This window comes from Panthera leo, chromosome B4 (assembly GCF_018350215.1).
Source record: "Panthera leo isolate Ple1 chromosome B4, P.leo_Ple1_pat1.1, whole genome shotgun sequence".
NCBI lineage: Eukaryota > Metazoa > Chordata > Mammalia > Carnivora > Felidae > Panthera > Panthera leo.
Window position 1 is genome coordinate 79,384,834 of NC_056685.1, and position 19,912 is coordinate 79,404,745.

Here is a 19,912-nt window from a genome sequence, read left to right on the forward strand (position 1 = left end):
TTAGTTGTCGTCCTTTGTCATTCCCCACAAAAGGAGATGGGCCTGCAGCAGATTAAATCCTGAGGGTCTTCCATAATTGCCATTAAGATTCTTTAGTGAGAACAGTTTCTCTGACTTCTAAAATCCCTTACCTTGCCAATAGCAGGTAACAAGGGTGTCCATCCCAGGCTTGTTTCCTCTGGTTAGTGGTTACTTTGAGGATCTTTTACAGAACATACATATAAAGAAGTTACTTCTTTACCTAGAATGAGGAGGCAAGTTGGGAAAAGTCCAATAAAGTTTGCTGGCTTTTGTCTGCGTTCCTCTGAATGAGAATTAACCCCTCTTCCTCTGACACTGGGTAGATCTTGAACAAGCAACTGTAACATCACCCAGAATTTGACAGGATTCTCCAGTCATCCTAAACCAACCCTGATTAAGTCCCTTTACCCTTCCTTCTATTCTCTGCCCACCCTTCTGTCTCCCACCAGCCCTGTCATGAATTGAGAATTCTAAACTGGGAACCTTTAAGGTCAGCTATAACTCACCAATTCACTCCCTTATCAGATTAAAAAAAAAAAAAAAAAGCCTTGGAGAATTTAAGTTCACAGATCACATGAGTGACTAGTTGGCAGTAACAACTTCACTTTCCCTCAAGTGTACTTTTAATCTCCCTGAAGCCTTATTTTCCTTATCCCAAGGACCACAGTTCTGCCTCCACAAAAGACCAGAAATGCTGTAGGTGTGATGGCAGAAGGCCTCTGATAGTCTTCAATTCAACCTGAATGTATACGGTTCTTCGCAAGGCATTAGAGAACTAGTGTAGAAATTCCTGCCATCTGCCCCCCCCCCCCCCCCCCGCCCCGCCCAGCACACACACACACACACATCCCATTTGGTTTACAGTGTTAAAAAAAAAAAACTAATTGCTTGTAAGTGTTGCAATGTATTATCTCATGCCATTGTGGTCCCTCAATCCCAGGTTGGCCCTATGAATTAGTAACTTGTCCCAAGTCTGCATAAACGACTAGAGGAGCAACCTGTCCAGGTAGTTTTTCTTGTTAGTTGCTGGCTGCTCCTTTATCATATGGTCCAGCTTTCCCTTCATAAGCTCTTTCTGTAGTTACAACTTAATTTTGCTGGTACCATCCCCCCCTCCCCCCTGCCCCAAGAGACCTGGTTTTTATTTTATCTAGTTCTTGATTAGAAGGCCTCTTTACCTAATGAGTATTCCCTAAAGGAGGATTGTGGGGAAGGAAGCAGAGGTTTAAGGTGTCGACTGCCACCACCAAAGGTACTTGATGTTCAATTTTTAAAAACTTTTCGGCTCCTCCATGTGGTCCTTCTATCATAGTGTCCTTAGTGTGATTACGGTTGGGTTTTTCCCTTCTTGCCCCTTCTATACCTCCTGCCTCAATCAATGCTTAGGGTGTGTATAAATTCTGGATAGTTCTTTGAGTTCTTTTTGGTGCTAGAGTGTCATCACCTTCTTGCATGAACTTAATTTCTTTGGGTCCTAGATCTAAACTGTTTCCAGCAGCTCCTTTCCTAAAACTTCACTCCTCACTAACCTCTTTCGTTCAGGGCTTACAGTTTATGTTGCCCTAGGTCCTCCTATTTTGATGTTGGCAAGAATCAGCCCCCTTAAAGAACTATTCCCCTTTATGCTGAGGTAGAAATACAATTTCAGATATAAAATTAAATACAGTTTGTAGTTGACCTGTTTCCTGGATCTTGGGTGTCCTCATCACCCCCGTCCCCCCTTCGGACCAGCCTTTGGCTTTACATTGTTGTGGAAGGGATGGAGAGGACAAAATACCATTCATTTTCTTTTGACTAGATACCACAAATAGGTTATGACAGTTAAAGATTTTTATGAACTAAATTTAGGAATTGAAACTGTTACACATATAGTTCTGTTCAAAGTGGGAGCTAAGACTTGCTGACTGTGCAGTAATCAGTGAAGCAGACTAAATGCTTACTTTTCCATCAGAGCCCAAAATTGGGTTCCAGGACCTCAAATGATATTTTTGAGACAGAAGGCATCGTAGCTGGGTATGTTTGGATGGAGAATTTAGCTTAAGGAAACAACAGGTTTTCGGAGCTTCTAGAATGAACTAGGGAGTTGTTGAAACATGTTGGCTTCTGCTTTTTTTAAGTCCTGAAAACTATGGGTTGGGTATAATTCTTGACCCATATTTACTTGCTGTTCTTTTAACATCTCCTAGCGTTTAGGATTTTCTTAATAGGAATAACCTTCACAGTGCTAGAAAAACCCCAGGGCTGAAGCCTTTTTTGATGTTTCAACATTAGCCTCATGAAGCTACTTTCAGATAAATGTTTCCTAAGCTGCTTTCTACCAGTAGCTTGGGAGGAGCTAAAATAAGCTCAGTAAAGAAAGAAAAGTTGCTTCTGTGTATTGTGACCCTGTAAGAGGAGGTTTTAGTGTGTGGCATATTTTTGGAAAGCATTTAACATCTCCCACAAATATTCCAAAGAGCATCATTAGAAGAACACCCACAGTTGGTAACAGAGTCTGTTTCCTTCTGTTCTGAGGTAATTTGGCTCAGGAAGCTTGGATTGCAGGGGTTACAGGATCCTGGTACCAAGTACCAATCCAACAAATCTTTAAACGTCTCCCTTGATATTGAAACACTATGTACTCCTTCACATCTCACCAACTAGGCTAACCGTTCTTGGAGGTGAGGTGCAGCTGGGCATTCAGAAAACTAATTTGAGTTGTTTATTTTTTGTGTTACAGGCTTTCCTCGGAGACGGGTGGCATGGGGAGCAGCTAGAACAATGCAGATTCATCCATAATCCCTTTCTGCTGTTCACCACCACCCATGATCCATCTGTGTAGTTTCTGAACAGTCAGCGATTCCAGGTTTTAAATAGTTTGTAAATTTTCAGTTTCTACACACTTTATCATCCACTCGTGATTTTTTAATTAAAGCGTTTTAATTCCTTTCTCTGTTCAGCTGTTAATGCTGAGATCCATATTTAGTTTTATAAGCTTCTCCCCTCCCCCCTTTTTTTGGCTCATGAATTTTTTTTTTCTGTTTGTCATGGAAATGTAAGAGTGGAATATTAATACATTTCAGTTTAGTTCTGTAATGTCAGGAATTTTTCAAAAAAATTAAAAGATGGACTGGAGCTTTTTCTTTGTGAATAGAAACTGGATGCCACAGTGATTCATGTGGGTTTTATTCCTGTTGTCTTGCCGTTCTCTTTGCACCTCTTATGCCTCAAAGGACAAGGACCCTGCTTGGGTTTTGAATAGAAGGCTTTATTCCAGTTAAGATGTTTTCTTCTGTTTTACCACTCCATCTTTTTTTTTGTAGCCCTTGATCCAGTGTTCCCTTGAGCCTTCATTGCAAAGTGACCTAATAGCTGTTGCAAGCTGGTTGTGTGCCCTTTGTCCGAAAGTTTGGGGGTTACATTTTCCTAGGACTTGTCTGCAGAGAGTAGGCAAGCACTTCCACTGGATGGGCGGTGGGGTGGGGAAGGAAGGATGCACATGCATACTTCGGAAGCAGTTGGATGCATGTCTGACTGGGATTCAGGTGGCTGGGCATGTCTGTCCTGTCGGCCAAGCTAAAAGACCAGTTTTCCTGTTTTGAATAACTATTCATTTACAGTTCTCTTCATAAAAATGGGTGTTGTAACATTTTCTGTCCTTTTACTAAAGTCCTTTAGAAAGATGTACCTGTTCCCATTTTTGCAGATAATTTTAGAAGGTTGGAACTTTAAGTGATGTTCATTTAGTAAAAAAAAAAAAAAAAAAAAAAACACATAAAAGGAGGGAATAACTTGTAACTTGTCCAGAGTCCTCAGATAATGTATGAAGCCTAAGGCTCCTACTTGACCATGTGTACTACCCCATACATTCATCAAAAAAACCCTCAACAGCTGGGCCTGCATGGAGTGGTTATATTTTAAGATTTTTCACAGGGGTTACAATATGACAGTCCCCACCCCAATCAGGCACCAGGATAAAAGCAGGGACTTAAAACAACATCCCATTTCTTCAGCCTGAGCCATCACATGCTTTCACAATCTCCTAAACTCCCCCTAGGCCCTAAGCCAGGGCTTGGGCAGAGAAATGGAGGGACAAAGAAATTAGTTACATTGCCACCTGAGAAACCTCCGAGGGGAGGACCCAGCCTTAGCCTCCCTCCTCCCAAGTGCAAAACGTGTAAACAGAGTAAACGGGGGGAAAAAAAAAGTGCAGTCTAAGTGGCTCCCTTTCCTCCTCCCCAGGGTCAGGGGGGAAAGAGTATAGAGGAACATAAGAGGCAAGTCTGGCTTTTCTATTGCCTTACCGCTTGCTGAACATAATGGGGTGAAGCAGGAAGGGGCCAGTTTGCCCGCACCCACAGCTCTAGGGTAGTGCTTGTCCTTCACTTCCACAGCTGCCAGTATCCCTAGAGTTTCAGGTGAATTGGTCAGGGGTCAGACTCCCTTGAGCCTGACTTAAGGCTGGGACAGCCCCATCTTTCTCTGTTGATTATGTGGCGCTTATATATTATTTATATAAATATTTCTCTATGTACAGGAATAAGAGTGGCTTTCATGGAGGGAGAGAGGCTGGAGGCTGCAAGGTTTCACCACTGTTGGAGTTGTCCAGTTCAGTGCTGTCACAGTCTGAGTCCTCAGAATTGGGAGGGCCCTGTGAAGAGTAGAAATGCAGTGAAGTGAGGCTCAGCATCTCTTGGCATTACAAAGAAAATAGATTCCTTCAAGATCCTTCACTGAGGTTTCTGTAACAGCCAGCAGTTCAGACTTCACTGCTTCAGATCTTTGCTCAGGCCATTACCAAGGCACCAGACTCCTGGTTTCAGGATTGCTCTTGGCTGCAATTTATACATACAAGCAACGCTGCTAACCTACTAACCATACTATGTGCTCTATCCTAGGGCCTCTCAAATTCTACCATGTGGATGTTTGCTCTTTGATAGGGAGGGAACTGGGCTCAGCTGCTGAGTGACTTGGAGGCTAAATACCTAGCTTTCTGGCCTCTGCTCCTGTTTACCCAGTAGATCCCAAATGACTAAGCATCTGCCCCTTAATACCTAGCTGTTTCTGTGACTTACCTGCTCCCCTCTGGGTAGGTCCTGGTGTGGGATGGATGAGGAGCTGGGTTCGGGGCCAGGAACCACCTCTGAAGCAGGTGGGTCCAGTGGGATTTCTGAGCCCTGGGAACACATGTCATCAGACCGCTCATCCGGCCGCTCATCCGTGTTGGTACTGCCAACTTCAGGTGTGCCACTGGGGGAAGGCTCACTGGCTGTGCCCTCCTCCCCATCAGATGGATTCTCTGAGCTGAAGGTGGATAGTGACTGGCGCATGTTCAGACCCTGAGGCCACCTGTATGTTGGGGAGGCAGGGGCTACAGTGAGCATGCCTTGCAGCCCAAGAAGCAAGACCCTGTCACTGCCTCCTGTACTGTGTCGCTCACCTCTGGCTCGATGTCAGCTCTACCTCACTGTCCACTTCTCCTTCCTCTTCCTCTGATGAGATGCCACGTTTCTACAGGAGAGATGAGGGGACTGTGGTCAAAAGACGAGGTCAGCAAGGACTCGAGGAGGGAACGTAGTCATAAGGGTTAAGTAGGGAATGGTTTAAGATGAAAACCTAATATGGGAAATGAGTTACGGATTGGGGGTCCCAGGGAGAACAAGGAAAGGGAAAGAGCTTAGGAACCACCCCATACTTTACCTGGCTTCGGGTGACAGCAGCCCTGTACAGCAGTGCAGCTGGGGTCAAGTGTTGGGACCCAGCCCGGCTTCCTCCCCGTCCCGCTGTCCCTTCCCTTCCAGTTCCCAGCAGCCCTACGTCACCAGGCCCTACTGGTGGAGGTGGCTCCCCTTTGGCTCCCCCAGGTGAATCTGGGCTGGTGGAACCAGGTGCTGAGCCCTCACTCGGCGGGGTGTCTCCCCGGGCTGGAGGTGGTGAGCCAGGATCCCCTGCTCCCCCCGTGGCCCCTCGGCCCCGGGCTCCCAGTGCTGCTGACAGCAGATCCGGGGACGATGACGACATCTTTCGTAGCAGGAGGTCATGGTGGAGCCCACGGAGGGCTGGAGGGCAGGCCTCCCAGGCTGAGGGTCCCCCTCCTAGCCCCCCTGGGCTTCCTGGTCCCCCAGGTTCATGGGGCGGCAAAGCTGCACGAAGCCCAGGCAGGTCTCCGCAGCTGCCCTTGGCGCTGGCCTTGCGGTGACGAGTCTTCCCACGGCGAGTCCGTCCTGGCGAGGGAGGGCCCTTAGGACACCCAGGAAGCCCCACCCCACTCAGGGCAGCATCAAGTTTAGGTAGCAAAGATTCAGTCTTGAGGATATCTGGCCTGGGGGAAGAGGGAAAAAGTACAAGTCTGAGATTCACAAATTGACTCACTGAAAGCCCTCCCTAACCTTGGGTAGTACGAAGCACATCTCCCCACCTATAGATCAATCTTCCTGGCCTCCTTGACCTCTACCCATGCCTCCGGCATTCCCCCTACCATTCTTAAACCTTGGCACTTGTGAACTCTGGTCCCACCTTTTACTGTGAGGTGACAGTTTCTGTGGGACGTTCCTCTTCTTGATGAGCTTCTCCATCGTGTTCCCATGCAGGAGGCCTCGGGAAGGGTGTGACTTCAGCAGACCTGGGCACCTCCTCTCTAAAGCTTGTTCCCTCCTAAAGACCAGACACCTCAGTTGGGCATGTGGTCAGAAAGGGGGACCCAGGCTCAAGAGGTTCACTGCGTCACACACTGCTCCACGAAGACTGGAGATCTGGTGCACGGGGAGCACGCGGTTACCTGAGCAACTCCCGCTCCTTGAGCTCCAGCTGCAGCATGAGGGCATTAAGTTCCATGTACAGGTTGTTGGCTCTCTCCAACTTCCTTTCGTAGTGCTCCCTGATGTCCAAGGCGTGTCTGAAACAGGCAGAAGGGTCTCCCGGGTGACCTAGCGTCACCTGGTGCCGTAATCTGTCCCAGTCTCTGGGAACTGGTCCACGGTCCCTGCTGTCCAGACAGAAGGTGTCCCCTTCCCAGACACAGGCACACACCTGAGCTCCTCCCGCCTCCGCATCACCAGCTCCTCTTCTAGGCGGTGCAGACAGGTCCCTTCTGACTTAATTTTTTCAAAGTGCAGCTTTACTTCTTCGCGCCACTCTGCCTAGGGGGTGGACAGACAATGAGGGGTGAGGGACCGACCTCACACCTGTAGGAAGCCTATACAGGTGCTGCCCTGTCACAGACCAGGAGCAAGAGGGGAGTAGGCGTAGGACTGGTCAAGATGGGGTCTCGGCCCTTCCCCGCCTCCCCACAGGGCAGGAGTTGAGGTATTCCTTTTCCACCCATAGCACACCTGGGACTTAAAGTAAGTCTCCTGGGGTGTGGAGAGGACGTCGGCTGAGGCTATGTCCAGATGCAGCAGGATCTGGCGGAATGATGGACGATTTCGTGGCTTGCTGTTCCTGGAGGGAATGGAGTTTGGAGGAGACAAAGGGATTATTTCAGGGAAGACCAGAAAGGAACGAGGGCATCCTTTTCCAAAGCACGTCCTGGAGAATCCTAGAATGTACTCTATGACAAAAGTCCCGCAGTAAGGAAGCCTATCTAATCCTGTTTTCCAACTTGTTTGCCAAAACACCTTTTTCTGAGTTCATTCCATTAAAAGAAACCTACTGTGGGAAATGGTTAACCAAAGATTAGAAATCTTCAACCCTCCCTTCAGAGTCTAGGTCCCAAATGGGAGTCCAAGGCCCTCCTCCTTCCTGAGTTCTAGGGCGGCCAACTTGAGGCTCAAACCCCCATGCTGGGCAGCCGTGCCTGCCCTTCGCAGGCGCACCAGAGCAGCTCTGGATGGTGGCCCTGTTTTACAGACGAGGATGCCACTAGCTCAGTGTTGCATTGCGCGATCTACTGTACCCTCGCAGGTTCTGGATCAGTCCAGCAACACTCCGCTGGAAACTGCAGTCCCCTTGACCCGTGCCCTGAATCCAGGGGCCTTGGAAAGCCATATGAGGGAGGTCTGTCCCTTTTTCTGTGTTCAGGATTCTGGGTCGGGATGCCTGGGTCCTAGGTGCTGGCTAATCATCAGCAACAACCCTGTGTTCCCAGCTTTGCCAGGCCACCCTTACCAGCACTGGCGAAGCAGGATTTTGAAGCCGTCCGGGCAGCTGGAGGGCACAGGCAGATGGAGACTGTTGCTTCCTACGCCCCAGATGATGGCTGAGGAATCCACGTCTTTGTAGGGGATCTCTCCAGTCAGCAGTTCCCACAGCACCACACCAAAGGACCTGGGGATAGATAAGAGGGGACATCCCTTGGGAGGGGCTCCCTCCAGAGGCCCTGGCTGTCAGGCTCCTCTCCTTGCCTCAGGCCCCCGAAGCTCCCTCCTTCCCCGGGGCTGGCCACCTGCCAGTCGCAGTCCTCAACCTGGCCCTCACCAGATGTCGACCTTCTCAGACACAGGCTCATTGCGGATCACTTCAGGGGCCATCCAGGCTACTGTCCCTGCAAAGGACATCTTGGTGCTCTTGTCACTCAGCTCCTTGGAAGTGCCAAAATCGGAGATCTTCACCACATCGTCGTACGTGATTAGCATGCTGGTAAAGATCGTAGTCAGCTGGGGTCCAGGCCCCTCCGCACCTCATCTAGCTGCAGCAGCTAACTTCCTATGTGAAGTCCCTTGGGACACCCAGAGGTAGGGGGCTTGCCACGGCCCTCCCGAGACAGGACTGTCATTTGAGAGGGGTTTTTGAGACGGCCACATGAGCTTAGGACAGGGTCTGGAAGCTGGGACACGGCTACGCTAAGAGGTGGGGTCACCTGCAGGAGACCATGCGCACCAGCTTCTCTGTGCGTGCTTGCTTACTCACTTGGGGGACTTGAGGTCTCTATGGATAATCTTGTGCAGGTGCAGGTAGTTCATGCCACCGGCGATGCCCATGGACCAGTCAACCAGCAATGAGGGGGTGACAGGGCGGCCGGCCCGCAGTACCTCGTACAGCTGGCCCTGGGCGCAGAACTCCATGAGGATGCAGTAGCAGGGAGCCTGGGTGCACACGCCCCTGGGGGCCAAACGGCGGTGTGAGGGCCTCAGCCAGCCCAGCACTCCCCTGATTCACACTTGGAGCCCCCGTTCCCACCCAGCCCGTTCGGGCATCGTCTCTAGGAAAAGGTGGAGTTGATCCTTGCTGCCCAGGCAGGTCCCTGCCCACAGCAGAGTGGCCCCTGCCCTGGCCCTTACTTGAAGGTGATGATGTTGGGGTGCTTCAGCTTTCGGAGGTGCTTGATGTCAGTCTCCTTCAGGTCCCGTACCTTCTTCACAGCCACCTCCTCCCCGTGGAAGCGCCCCAGGAAGACAGCGCCCTGGGCCCCTGAGCCCACCCACTGCAGATCCAGGATTTCCTCAAAGGGGACCTCCCAAAGGTCTGTGAACAGGAGGCACAGTGCCACAAGGCTCAGAGAAAGCCACACTCGGCCTTGTGACGGGCAGGCGGGGGGAAAGCGCTGGGCCGGCCGAAGTGACTCAGGGCGGCCGAGGCTGAAAAGCAGCCAAAGCAGACCAAGAAGACTAGGTTTGGGGGACCCGCTGTGGGAACAGACGGGCATCCTACGAGGCAGGGAAGTCGGCGGCTGGTGGACGGATAAGGGGCCGTGGCTGGGCTCGGGGAAGCAAAGGGTCATCAGGTGATGAGGCGGCGAGGGCCCACAGATCTCGGTGAGACAGGCCCCCGCGAAGACGCGGCCTACCTTCCTGCTGCTGCTTGTGCTCGGTGGAGTAGGCTTTGCCAATCATGGTCCAGACGGGGCGCAGGCAGCCGAAGAGCCCTTCCAGGAAGCCACTGCCACTCTGGCACTGCAGCCGCACCTCATCTGCTCGAACTCTGGACGCCCGACTCTCAGGGGACCCAGTGGCTCCCCCTGGGCCCCCTGCATCCTGCTCGTGAAGCTGCAGGACACTATTGGCAAAAGGCTCGGGGGGTGGCTCTCCGCCTGGGGAGGGGCTGGGTCCGCCCCCACCCTGCCCGCTGAGCGGCACCACATCTCGAAGTACACACTGGGTAGGCGTCAGGTCCTTCTCGGGGGTGCAGTCGGAAGTGTCTGGGTCGAGCTTGCGCATGGACGCCTCACTTAGGGTGGACACGAAACCCCCAAAGGAAGGGGAGGGTGTGCGGGTCTCGTGGAGGCAGGCCATGGCCTCTGGGCCCCGGTGTGGTGGCCGGCGGTGGGCCCTATGGAAACAAAGGAAGGAGGGACGGTGGGCCCGAGGTGCGCCAGCTTGGAACGCTCACCCCAGAGGCAGGGAGGCTGGGTGGGGGATCTGGGCTCACCACAGCCCTCCTGGAAACCACACTCAGCCTCCCTCGCCCTCGGGTACCCTCCACGTTTCACCTGGGACCCCTCTAAGGAACCCTATCCACAAACTGGCTCTCAAGCATCTATTAGTAACATACCTGAGTATCATTTTCAAGCAGACACAGGTAACAGCCCCACTCAGGTATGTACATACTGGTAAGATAGGTCTGAAACTCAAGTACTCTGGTCACAGACTAGTTCCCTTAGCCTTGTAAGATTACTGAAAGTCCCCTCCGGAGCTCATTTTTCTTCCACTTGGAGCTCCCATGCACACACACAGGTCACATAAAGGTCTCTCAGGCATGCATGTTTTGAGTCTCAACCGTAGCACACAGTAGGCACACACTTAGATCTCCCTCGCACTGAGGCACAGGCGGGTGACGCTCAGGCACTCTTCGATGACGTTCCTGGGCCTCCCACATACCGGTGCTGCACCCGGGGCTCCCGCTCATGTACTTACACGTGAAACAGCCGAGGCCTCTCAGGGACACTAAACTCGGGTGAGAGTCATCCCAAGGCACCCTCAGGGCTCCCATCTGGGTCTCCCTCTCCAGGGCTCACGGGTACACACCCGGGCCTCGCCAGTAAGTGAAGCCCGCAACCAATCAGCTCTCCTGTCCCCGACGGGGGCGGGGGGGGGGGGGACACACACAGCTGGGGGCAAAGGTGGACCCAGAGCAGGTACAGAAGCAGGGTCAGAACGAGGTTGCCTACTGCTTCACCCCCCTTAGCACTGCCACCTGATCTGCTGCTCCCCCAGGGGGGTGGTTACAGAAGGCCCCGTCTCCTTTCCTCTTTCTCCATTCCCATCCCCAGCTGCCCAAACCAAGGACCAGCTTTCCAGACAGGGGAGATGTGTCCCAATTTGTAACCAGGTGCTATTTAAAAAGTAACCATTAAACCAAAAAAAAAAAAAAAAAAAAAAAAATCTGAATTCTAGCCTTTGCCACTTCCTGGCTGTGTGACCTTGGGTAAACTGGATCTGGGCCTCAATTTCTCCAACGGTACAAAGGGGTAAGCGAGCTCTCACTCAGGCACAGCGAATTCTTCAACCTATCCCAAACCTGCACAGAGCTTGACAGCTGGAGCCCTGGTCTTGTCTCCCTCCACCTCCAGTGAGCTAACAAATCACGAGATGTGAGGATTCCTGAGGACAGGGATCCTCTAACTGTTCCTCAGAATAGGGTCCTCCCCGAACCCTTGCACCAGAGCCTCGGAATCACAACGGGCGAGGAGGGACAGGAATCCACACATAAAAAGGGGTGACTGGATGATGACACAGATAGACCTAGAGGTTTGGCACCTGGGATGGCCTCAGCTCTTGTAACAAGTTTCCAGGCCTCTCAAGGACTTTTTCATTGGGTGTGGGGTGGGCCTAGAACCTGCATATGTAACAAGCACCTCAGGTGGTTCCTACTTGAATCTGGCCATCTGTAAAGCTGACCCAGTGCCATTCTATTCTCTTGAGTCCTACATTACTGTTTTAGTTCGGGCCTCGTTAGCTGCGTCACTTAGCCCAGAACTGACTCGTAGTCTATACTTTCTTGGCTCCCCCTGCTTCATTTTCCACCAGCCCTTTCAAGGATCTTTCTAAAACACAGATTGGCCAGGACCCCCTCTTCAGTTTCAAACCCTTTAGTGACCCTCACTGCCCTTGGTCCAGCAGCCTAGCCTCATCTCCACGCTCTGGTCCCTCCCCAGCCTCCTCTCCCACTGCTGTTGGTACCCGGGCCATACAGAACTGTGCCTGATACCAGGATACCGTTGGGCTTTTGTGCCAGGACATCTAATAATAACGGCTAATGGAAGGCTTCCTATGTATGTTAGCCTCTGTCAGTAGGCGCATTAACTCATTTAATCCTCAAAATGAAACTCACCCCTAGTGACAGAGGTATTGGATAATCTGCCCAGGGTGCCTTAGCCAGGAAGAGGCTCAAGCTCCGCCCCCAGGCCTTCTCTTCTCAAGCCCCATCTCTCCAAATCTCCATCCTCAAAGTCTTCTTCCTCCCTCTCCCCGCCACTCTGAGTTCATGTCCCTTCTGGGGCTGGCACAGCCCCCCCCCCCCCCCCCCCCCCCCCCCGTGCTTCCTCCGTCATGGCTCCCATTATCCTGGAGGCACGGTGTGTTCGGGCGTGTCTGGCTCCTCTGAGAGCCTGGACTCCTGGAGAGCCCCTAGCTTTCGCGCACGGGATCCCAGGGCTTCGCCAGGAATCAGGTGCGCTGGCAGGACGGTCGTCTTCAAGACCGTCCCTACACCACGTACTCAGTAGCTCCCTGGCTCTTCGCCACCACCCAGGGAAGGAGCCGTTACCATTGGTCCCTTTATATTCTTCAGGAAACTGAGGCTCAGAAAGCTGAAGTCACAGACCCAGCCTCTCAATCCTCAACATATGCTACAAGCTATCGGCGCCTCGGAGGGGTTAGATGCACACTGCAATGCCAAAGACAAACACAAGCCGGGGATTTACTCTGCAGGACCCGAGGGCTCTCGCCTGTGCCCCCCAAGCCCTCCCGCCGGGCAGGTGCCCAGCGAGGAGGGGAGGAGGGATTGGGCCGCTGGCAGGTCCCGCGGGAAGCCCCAACGAGGGCCCTTCGAGGCGGGGACGAAGGGGTTACGGCCCCGGCGCCCCCTCCCCCTTCCCGACCTCCTTCCCGGCCATCACGTGGCGCGGGGCGCGTGGCTGGGACCAGGCGGGGGCCCGGCGGCGGAAGGAGGGGGTCCGGGCGGGGAAGGGGAGGGGACACAGCGGGTTGGGGGAAGCGCTGGGCGCTGCGGCGTAACCATGACGACTGGGCCCGAGGCGGCGTGTGAAGTCACCAGGACAAGATTAGCCCAGAGTCACGTGAGCGGGGACGGCGGGGGCGGGGCCGCGCCTGGGCCCCGCCCCTGACCCGGGCAGGCCCATGTGCCGATTACCTGGAGGGCTGCGGGGACGGACCCCGGTGCCCTCCGCCGGCCTCTTGCGTGCTCCCCTCCTTCGCATACCTCCCTTGACCCGTCATGCAGACAAATATTCAGCCGGGGCACCGAGAGGAGGGAGAGCCGACTTGGGTTGGCATCGGGGGTGCAGTGCCACAGAGAAAGCAGGAGATGGGGAGATAGGGAGACGGACACAGAAAGGGCCACAGGCACACCCAGGGAGGGAGGGACGAGCTGAGAGATTCACAGAGACTGAAACAGAGCGAAGCGCAGGCAGAATCAAATCTGGGAAGGATGGACTGAACAACTGGATGTGAAAAGCAGAGAGGACGCTGAGGAAAAGTAGCTGAGAAATAACTGGAAAACGCGGAGACCATCTGCGCCGTTCCCAGTTCTTTCCTATTTAGAAGCTGAGCCTTGACTAGGCACAACACCTAGGTTTTGAAAGGAAGTTTTCAGCCCTCGCAGGGTGTTTGGCCACTAGGATGACAATGCTCAGACACTTGCCGCCAAGCCTCCCTCCAGGTCACCAGGCTTCCCCAGAGGCCCCTCTGGTATCCAGGACTAGCAACTGGGGAGACGGAGAGAGAAGCCATTTCACCTGTTTGTCTTTAGGGCGGTGGGAGTACCCGAAGTACGAGATGGGACCCAGGGAGAAGGAGGGAGTCTAGCCAGGTTCCTGAGGCCAGCCCCCATCCTGTTTGACTAATGTGGCCCATCCAGACTGACCTGAAGGAGTAAGGGGAAGTGCAGCCCCCAGGGAGCTGCAGTCAACTGGAGATTCCTCTCCCAACACACCCCCTCACGGTTTCCTTTATCTCCAACCTGCCAGCTGTGTCCCACTGTCCCCCCCCAGCTGGGCCTTGGCGCCAGGGCTTTGGGGGCAGATCACGGGCTTGGAGCCCCTGGCCTAGACATTTCAGTCACCCTGGGGGAGGGGAGCTGTCTCCCTAGCCATCAATTATGCATCAATTATGGGGGGAGGGTAGGGATGTGACAGGAGGGGGTGGATATCTCTGTCATTTTGTCAACCATATTTACCAAGTGCTTACTGTGCAGAACTCCAGATTGGGTGAGGGGACAGAGTGGTCCCTAAACTATACATCCGCCAGGGGAAGAGGCTCTCCGGACACCCTGGGAGGTCCTAATTCAGTTTCAGCTACCAGATCCTCTGCTTTGCTGGTGATTCCCAGAGTGCCCCCTCAGGAGCCTGTGGTGGGGATGGGGGCAGGGAGGTCCCCCCATTTATTCTTCCTCCTGGAGTCTCCCATCTGAGGTGCTGGAGGCTTGTGGCCAGGGAACCCTTTGAGTTCTTTCCTGTAATGTCCTGTTCTAACAGCACAATCTCAAGGCCAAACTGCATGTCTGGCAGTCTTGGGGGCTCGGTGGAGAGGCAAGGCCATCTGTCTAAATTGCGGGCTTTCACACTGAGCACTCACCCCTGTCCTGAACCTGGTTGTGCACTCAAGAATAAAAGGAAGACTCCCCGGCTCTCTCCAGTGGGGGTGGGAAGGCAGGTCTTCGCAGGGAAAGGAGACCCAAGATGTTGGGACGCTAGTTCCACCTCTGCAGGCTTTGGAGCTCCTGACAGGGTAAGGGACTACGACCTCTCCTGACCTTGCCTCCTGGCCACTGGCAGCAGCTGTTTTTCTAAATTTTGAATACAAAGTTCTTCACACAGGGAAAGAACTACAGCTTTCTCAATACCTGCATGAGGGGGAAATGTCTCCCTCTGAGAACCTGGGGTACACTGGGGATCACCTCTAAATCCAGCCGTTTCCCCCCCCACCCGGGGCCATATACAGGTCAAGCCCTGAGACCCCCTAGCTGCCACCACCTCTTCTTCCAGTGGGCTGGGCAGTGACAGGGCTGGGGGAGGTGGCAGGGCCGTTTAGGAAAAAGGAGCCAACTTTGGATTTGGAGAGATCAGAGCCAGAACCTCAGTTTTGCCACCAGTTAAAGACCATAATCCCTCCAAGACTCCCAACCCTATCTTATGGGGTGGGGGGATGGGTTAAGATGATGTGGGGGAATGCCTTGAACACAGTGCCTGGCTCCTGGCTTTGTCTTCCTGGTTAGCTGGCCACCAGGTCTCTCTTTGTGGATTCTGGAGAGGCCATCTCTTCCGTCTGACCAGAAAAAGGGAGACTTGGTCTCTGACCTTCTACTTCCCCAGGACAAATCTTGACTTCAGGCTCCAGGGAAAGCAGGTCACAATGGCAGTGGTGTGCTAGAGTCCCCAGCCACTGCCCCTCCAGATCCTCAGTCCTTCCTCTGCAAAGCCTACCTTTCCACTCCCCTCTCGGCTAAGGGAGAAGGCCTGCACTCCATACTCAACCCCTGGCCAATGTGGCCCAGGATCACCCCTCAACCCTACCCTGTGAGGTCAGAAGCGAAGGGGAGGGAGGGGTAGGAGCAAGGTATGAAGGGCCACAGGGTCCCTCCTACTCAGGCCCTCAGGTGGACCTGGAAGAAGTTCAGCACATTCAAACAAATAGCTCCTGAGTGGGGGTGTACATTTAAAAAGATGTGGAAGACAAAAAATAATAAAGAAATAAAGAAAGAAAGACAGATTGATCGATTGATTGATCTGGAAGGACAGATACCAAAGTGTAACAGTTTCTAAGTAGGGGGGATTGTGGGTGTTTTTATTTTTCTCTTGTGACTTACCGATTTTTTCTAATATTTCAGTAATAACTTTGAATTATTTCTAAAATAATAACAAATTGGGGTACCTGGGTGGCTCAGTCGGTTAAGCGTTCGACTCTTGATCTCGGCTTGGGTCGTGATCTCACGCACGGTTGGGGAGTTTGAGCCCCATATTGGGCTCTGGGCTGATAGCATGGAGCCTGCTTGGGAGTCTGTCTCTCCCTTTCTCTGCCCCTCCCCTGCTCATTTGTTCTCTCTCAAAACAAATAAATAAACTTAAAGAAATAAAATAATAAAAAATCGATTTTGAATTGAAAATGAGGAAATAAAAATTCAGAGTGCTCATCCATTCCTGTCATCTAACTTGGGACAGTGTGCTATCCAGGGAGGGTGGGTGGCCTGAGAATCAGAGAGGCTTGGTTGAGGTCCTGTCTCTGCTCTGGACCAGGTGGGCAACCTGGAGTAAGAGACTTCTGAACAAACCTGTTTCTTCTCTCCGAAAGGGCAGAGTGGTGCCACAGTATACAACGTGGTGGCTAAGAAGACAGGCCTGGGGCAGCAGGCCCGGGTTCAAGACCTAAGCTCTTGCCACTAACTGCTTTTCAGACTTTGAACAGATGACTTTTTTTGCTTTTAATAAATGTTTTTTTCATTTTTGAGAGAGAAAGTGCGAGCAGGGGAAGGGCAGGGAGAGGAGGGGACAGACAGAATCCCAAGCAGGCTTCGTGCTGCCAGTGCAGATCCTGACGTGGGGCTCGAACCCATGAACCCTGAGATCATGACCTGAGCTGAAGTCGGACGTTCAACCACTGAGCCACCCAGGGGCCCCCAGTTTCCTCATCCCTAAAATAGAGATGATGATAACACTACCCAACTCTTAGTCTTGTTTTTGACGCTAGGAAGAGAATACAAATAAAGTTCCTAGCCCAGTACCTCGCACACAGGAAGCTCCCATAAACATTAGCCATGCGGAAAGTGCCTAACAAGCAGTGGCAGATTTTTTATAAATGTGATTCCCTTCTTCCCCTTTTCCTCGTCTGCAGCAGAGAGGGTACAGGTGGAAAGAGAGGTAGGCAAACACGAGGGAAAAAAGGAGAGCAAAGAAAGACAGAACCAAAGAACAATGGCTTTTTATCCTGGATGATCCTGAGTGGCCTCTACGATAGTGTCCCTGCCTCCTCACGTCACCTTTCCCCCAACACACAGATGACCCTGGTACTTCTGGGAGCACATGAAGCAGACGGACCAGTCTCTGGGACTAGCCCCTCCTGAAGCCCTCGTGGGGCCTGCTGGCCCATCTCCACAGTATCCTCCTTCTGCCCAGGGAGGGGCTCCTGGAGGGGTTGACTCCCTAGTCCCTTCCTCTTTCTGGGCCCAGGCAAGAGAGAGGTAGGGCCACACGTGAGAAGCCACTGGGTGAGTCTGGGGCGGTGGGTACTAGGACTTAGGGTCCTCTTCCTGGCAAAGCCAGATGACCACATTATTACTTCCAGGGGAAGGACTGGGAAACACCACCTGGTTTTGAGAGGGTTTCTGTCACCCTCAGCTGTAAGGACACGCAGGACGTCCAAGCCAGTCCTCACTTAAACTTCTTGCCTCCTCTGCCCATAATGGGCTTTGATCCGGGGATGGGTATTTAGTTGTGTTTTCATGGGTGCTGGAGTTGGGGTATCACGCTGTTGGTCTCCCCAGCATCACCTCAGTGCCCACTGTGAGAATGGATGAGTGGCAGGCTTGAGAGGGCAAGTGATTTCGGCCTGCCTGAAGCGTGAGATGGGAGAGAGCAGGCCCTGAATGAAGCTCTGGGGAACTTTGCTGTCTGGACAGGAAGGCCAGGGAGCGCTTGAGCCCTTTCCTTCCTGAATCCCTTGTGCTCGCCTTCCCTTGGTATGACCCTCAAGTTGAAAATCAGAGCTCCCAGAGCCATGGAGTCGAACCCACGAGTTGATTGGGAATGTTATTTGGAGGGAGGCACTGCTGTGGCCAAGAGGACTCTGGGCGAGGCATAGACCTCAAGCACACTGCCTCTTGGTTGAGGGCCACCCACCCACTCTCCTCCCAAGAGGGAGCAGGTGCAGAGTTAAAGTCGCTAAAGGCGGGACTCCTCCCTCTATGCTCAGGGGCACCCCACCGATTTCCGTCCATTAGCTATAGAGCCTCTGACCCCCTTCTCTTCCCGCTCCTCAGCCAACACCATGGTTATCAGGAGTCACAACTGTGTGGAACAGATTCTTGCTTATTTTTAAGCCCAGGAGTTTGAGAAATGTTTGGGGGGAAAGGGAGGAGGTTCCTGAAAGGCCTGGGCTGGGGAAGTGGGTTAGGGGAGACACAGGAGGTGAGAAAGAGGGAGAAAGCCACAAATGAATGGGGGAGGGGAGGAAGCAACAGCTGGATGGAGAAGGTGAATGCCACAGCTGGAGGCAATTAGGGGCATCAGAGGGAAGGGGAGGAGGACCATCACCTGGGCATCCAGGCACAGGTGCTCTCAGCCTATAACCCTCAGGTGCAGTGGGCCGAGTGTGGGAGTGGGGGTGGTGGGGAGGTGGACGGTGGGCGCATCAGGCCCCCGTCCTTCCTTTCCTTCCTTGAGGGACCCAAAGTCTTCCTCCTCCTTCCCTCTTCCCCTTCTGGAGGATGAGTGGGAGGAGAGGAGGACGTTCTCTTGTCCGCTGTCCTTTAAGTCTGTCCCCCAATCATCTCCCCCACCCCCACCCCATACGGTCCTTTCCAGCTCTAGAGGCCCTTCGTCTCCAAGCTGGGCCGCGGCGTCCCTCCGCTCCGTTCCCCTCCTTCCCATCACCACAGACGTCGGGTCCAGGTCCCCAGTTCCTCCGCCCCACAGCCTCAGCATCCCCGCGCCACCCTCCCCCACCCCGCCACATCTGCATCCCGACCCTCCCTCTGCACCCGGATCCCAGGACAGGGACCCATCCCTGCCCTCTACCCCCCCCCCCCCCCCCCCCCCAACTCGGCCAGGCTCTCACCTCGGGGGCTCCGCGGCCGCAGCACAAAAGGCGGCGCTGCTGCAGCTCGGCTCCGGATGCTGCTCCCGCCTCCTCCTCCTTCTCCTCCTCCTTCTCTCCTCCCCCCGCTGCCCTCGACCGGACCCGGGGCGCTGCCACAGGCGATGCTTGTGCGGTGTCCGGGTGCACGGGTGTCAGCCCCAGCTTTCTCCCCCCACCCCCCGACCCCTAGCCCCGTCCCCACTCGGCTCGAACTCCCGCTCCTTCCAAGGCCCCCGCCCCTGGCCCCCCGGGACGGACACGCCCTGAGCGGGGGATGCTGCGCTGGAGCCGCCGGCCTCTTAAAGGAGCCTGCTGCTGCCATCCGGCGCACTCCAGGCTCTTCCCTGGCCCTTCTGGGCCCCTCACCTCCCTGCAGGCGGTGTCTGGTGGCAGTCGCACCTCGGGCCTTACGCTGATTCCGTAGGAGCCCTCTATGACCAGCCTTATAAACTCCCTCCTACACCCTTAGACAGCAGCCCCTCAACATGGGACCCCCCCCACCCACACCCGCTCAGAGCTCTAGCATTGCTTCCCTTGTCATACCGCTATTGCCAGCTTTCCTTCCCCTAATTGTCACCACTCCAGTTCTACCCAATTGGAATCCACTCAGCTCAGTGCCCCGTCCCCCTTCGGTGTTGCTCATTATCATTCTGAGATTCCTCTGGACCTCCACTACCTGACCCGTTCTCAGAACACTCATTAGACTCAGACATTTTCGTGATCTCTCTCCAAGGTCACAAGATTTCCCCTACATCTTTTGACTCCGTGGTCGTGAGACTTTGGGGAGGAGAGACTGGAGCTCTGGGACTCAAAAATACGTGTTCTGCTCTGCACCTAGATTGGTGGATTCGTTTTAAAAGACCAGAATCCTCTCTTGCTGTCTCTTCAGCTGAGAGACCCAAGACCCACAGCAGAAGGAATGAGACCACGACATGCGTTAGTCCTTCTAATCCTGTTGTCCCAACCATAGCCTGATTCTCAGCACCCAGAGGGGGTCTCCTGGACAG

The 19,912-nt window shown here is 53.5% G+C and overlaps 1 protein-coding gene across 4 annotated transcripts; it reads right to left on the reverse strand.

Moving 5' to 3' along the window:
- Positions 1–156: 156 nt before the first annotated feature.
- MAP3K12 (mitogen-activated protein kinase kinase kinase 12) lies at positions 157–19,051 on the reverse strand. Of its 4 annotated transcripts, XR_006204866.1 has the most exons (15): positions 18,885–19,051; positions 9,725–10,206; positions 9,219–9,402; positions 8,848–9,039; positions 8,416–8,574; positions 8,107–8,265; positions 7,332–7,440; positions 7,030–7,139; positions 6,779–6,895; positions 6,517–6,654; positions 5,701–6,322; positions 5,441–5,511; positions 5,076–5,349; positions 4,305–4,651; positions 157–241 (listed from the first exon to the last, which is right to left on the reverse strand). XR_006204866.1 is itself a non-coding variant. In XM_042946680.1 (14 exons), exons 2-14 carry the CDS (start codon positions 10,167–10,169, stop codon positions 4,553–4,555), a joined length of 2,679 nt encoding a protein of 892 aa, XP_042802614.1. In that variant the 5' UTR covers positions 10,170–10,206; positions 18,885–19,051; the 3' UTR covers positions 2,905–4,552. The 4 variants fall into 4 exon arrangements, 3 of the variants coding, with proteins under 3 accessions (XP_042802614.1, XP_042802615.1, XP_042802616.1); XM_042946680.1 differs by lacking the exon at positions 157–241 and having other exon boundaries at positions 2,905–4,651; XM_042946681.1 differs by lacking the exons at positions 157–241; positions 18,885–19,051 and adding an exon at positions 12,208–12,341 and having other exon boundaries at positions 2,905–4,651.
- Between the last annotated feature and the right edge of the window lie 861 nt (positions 19,052–19,912).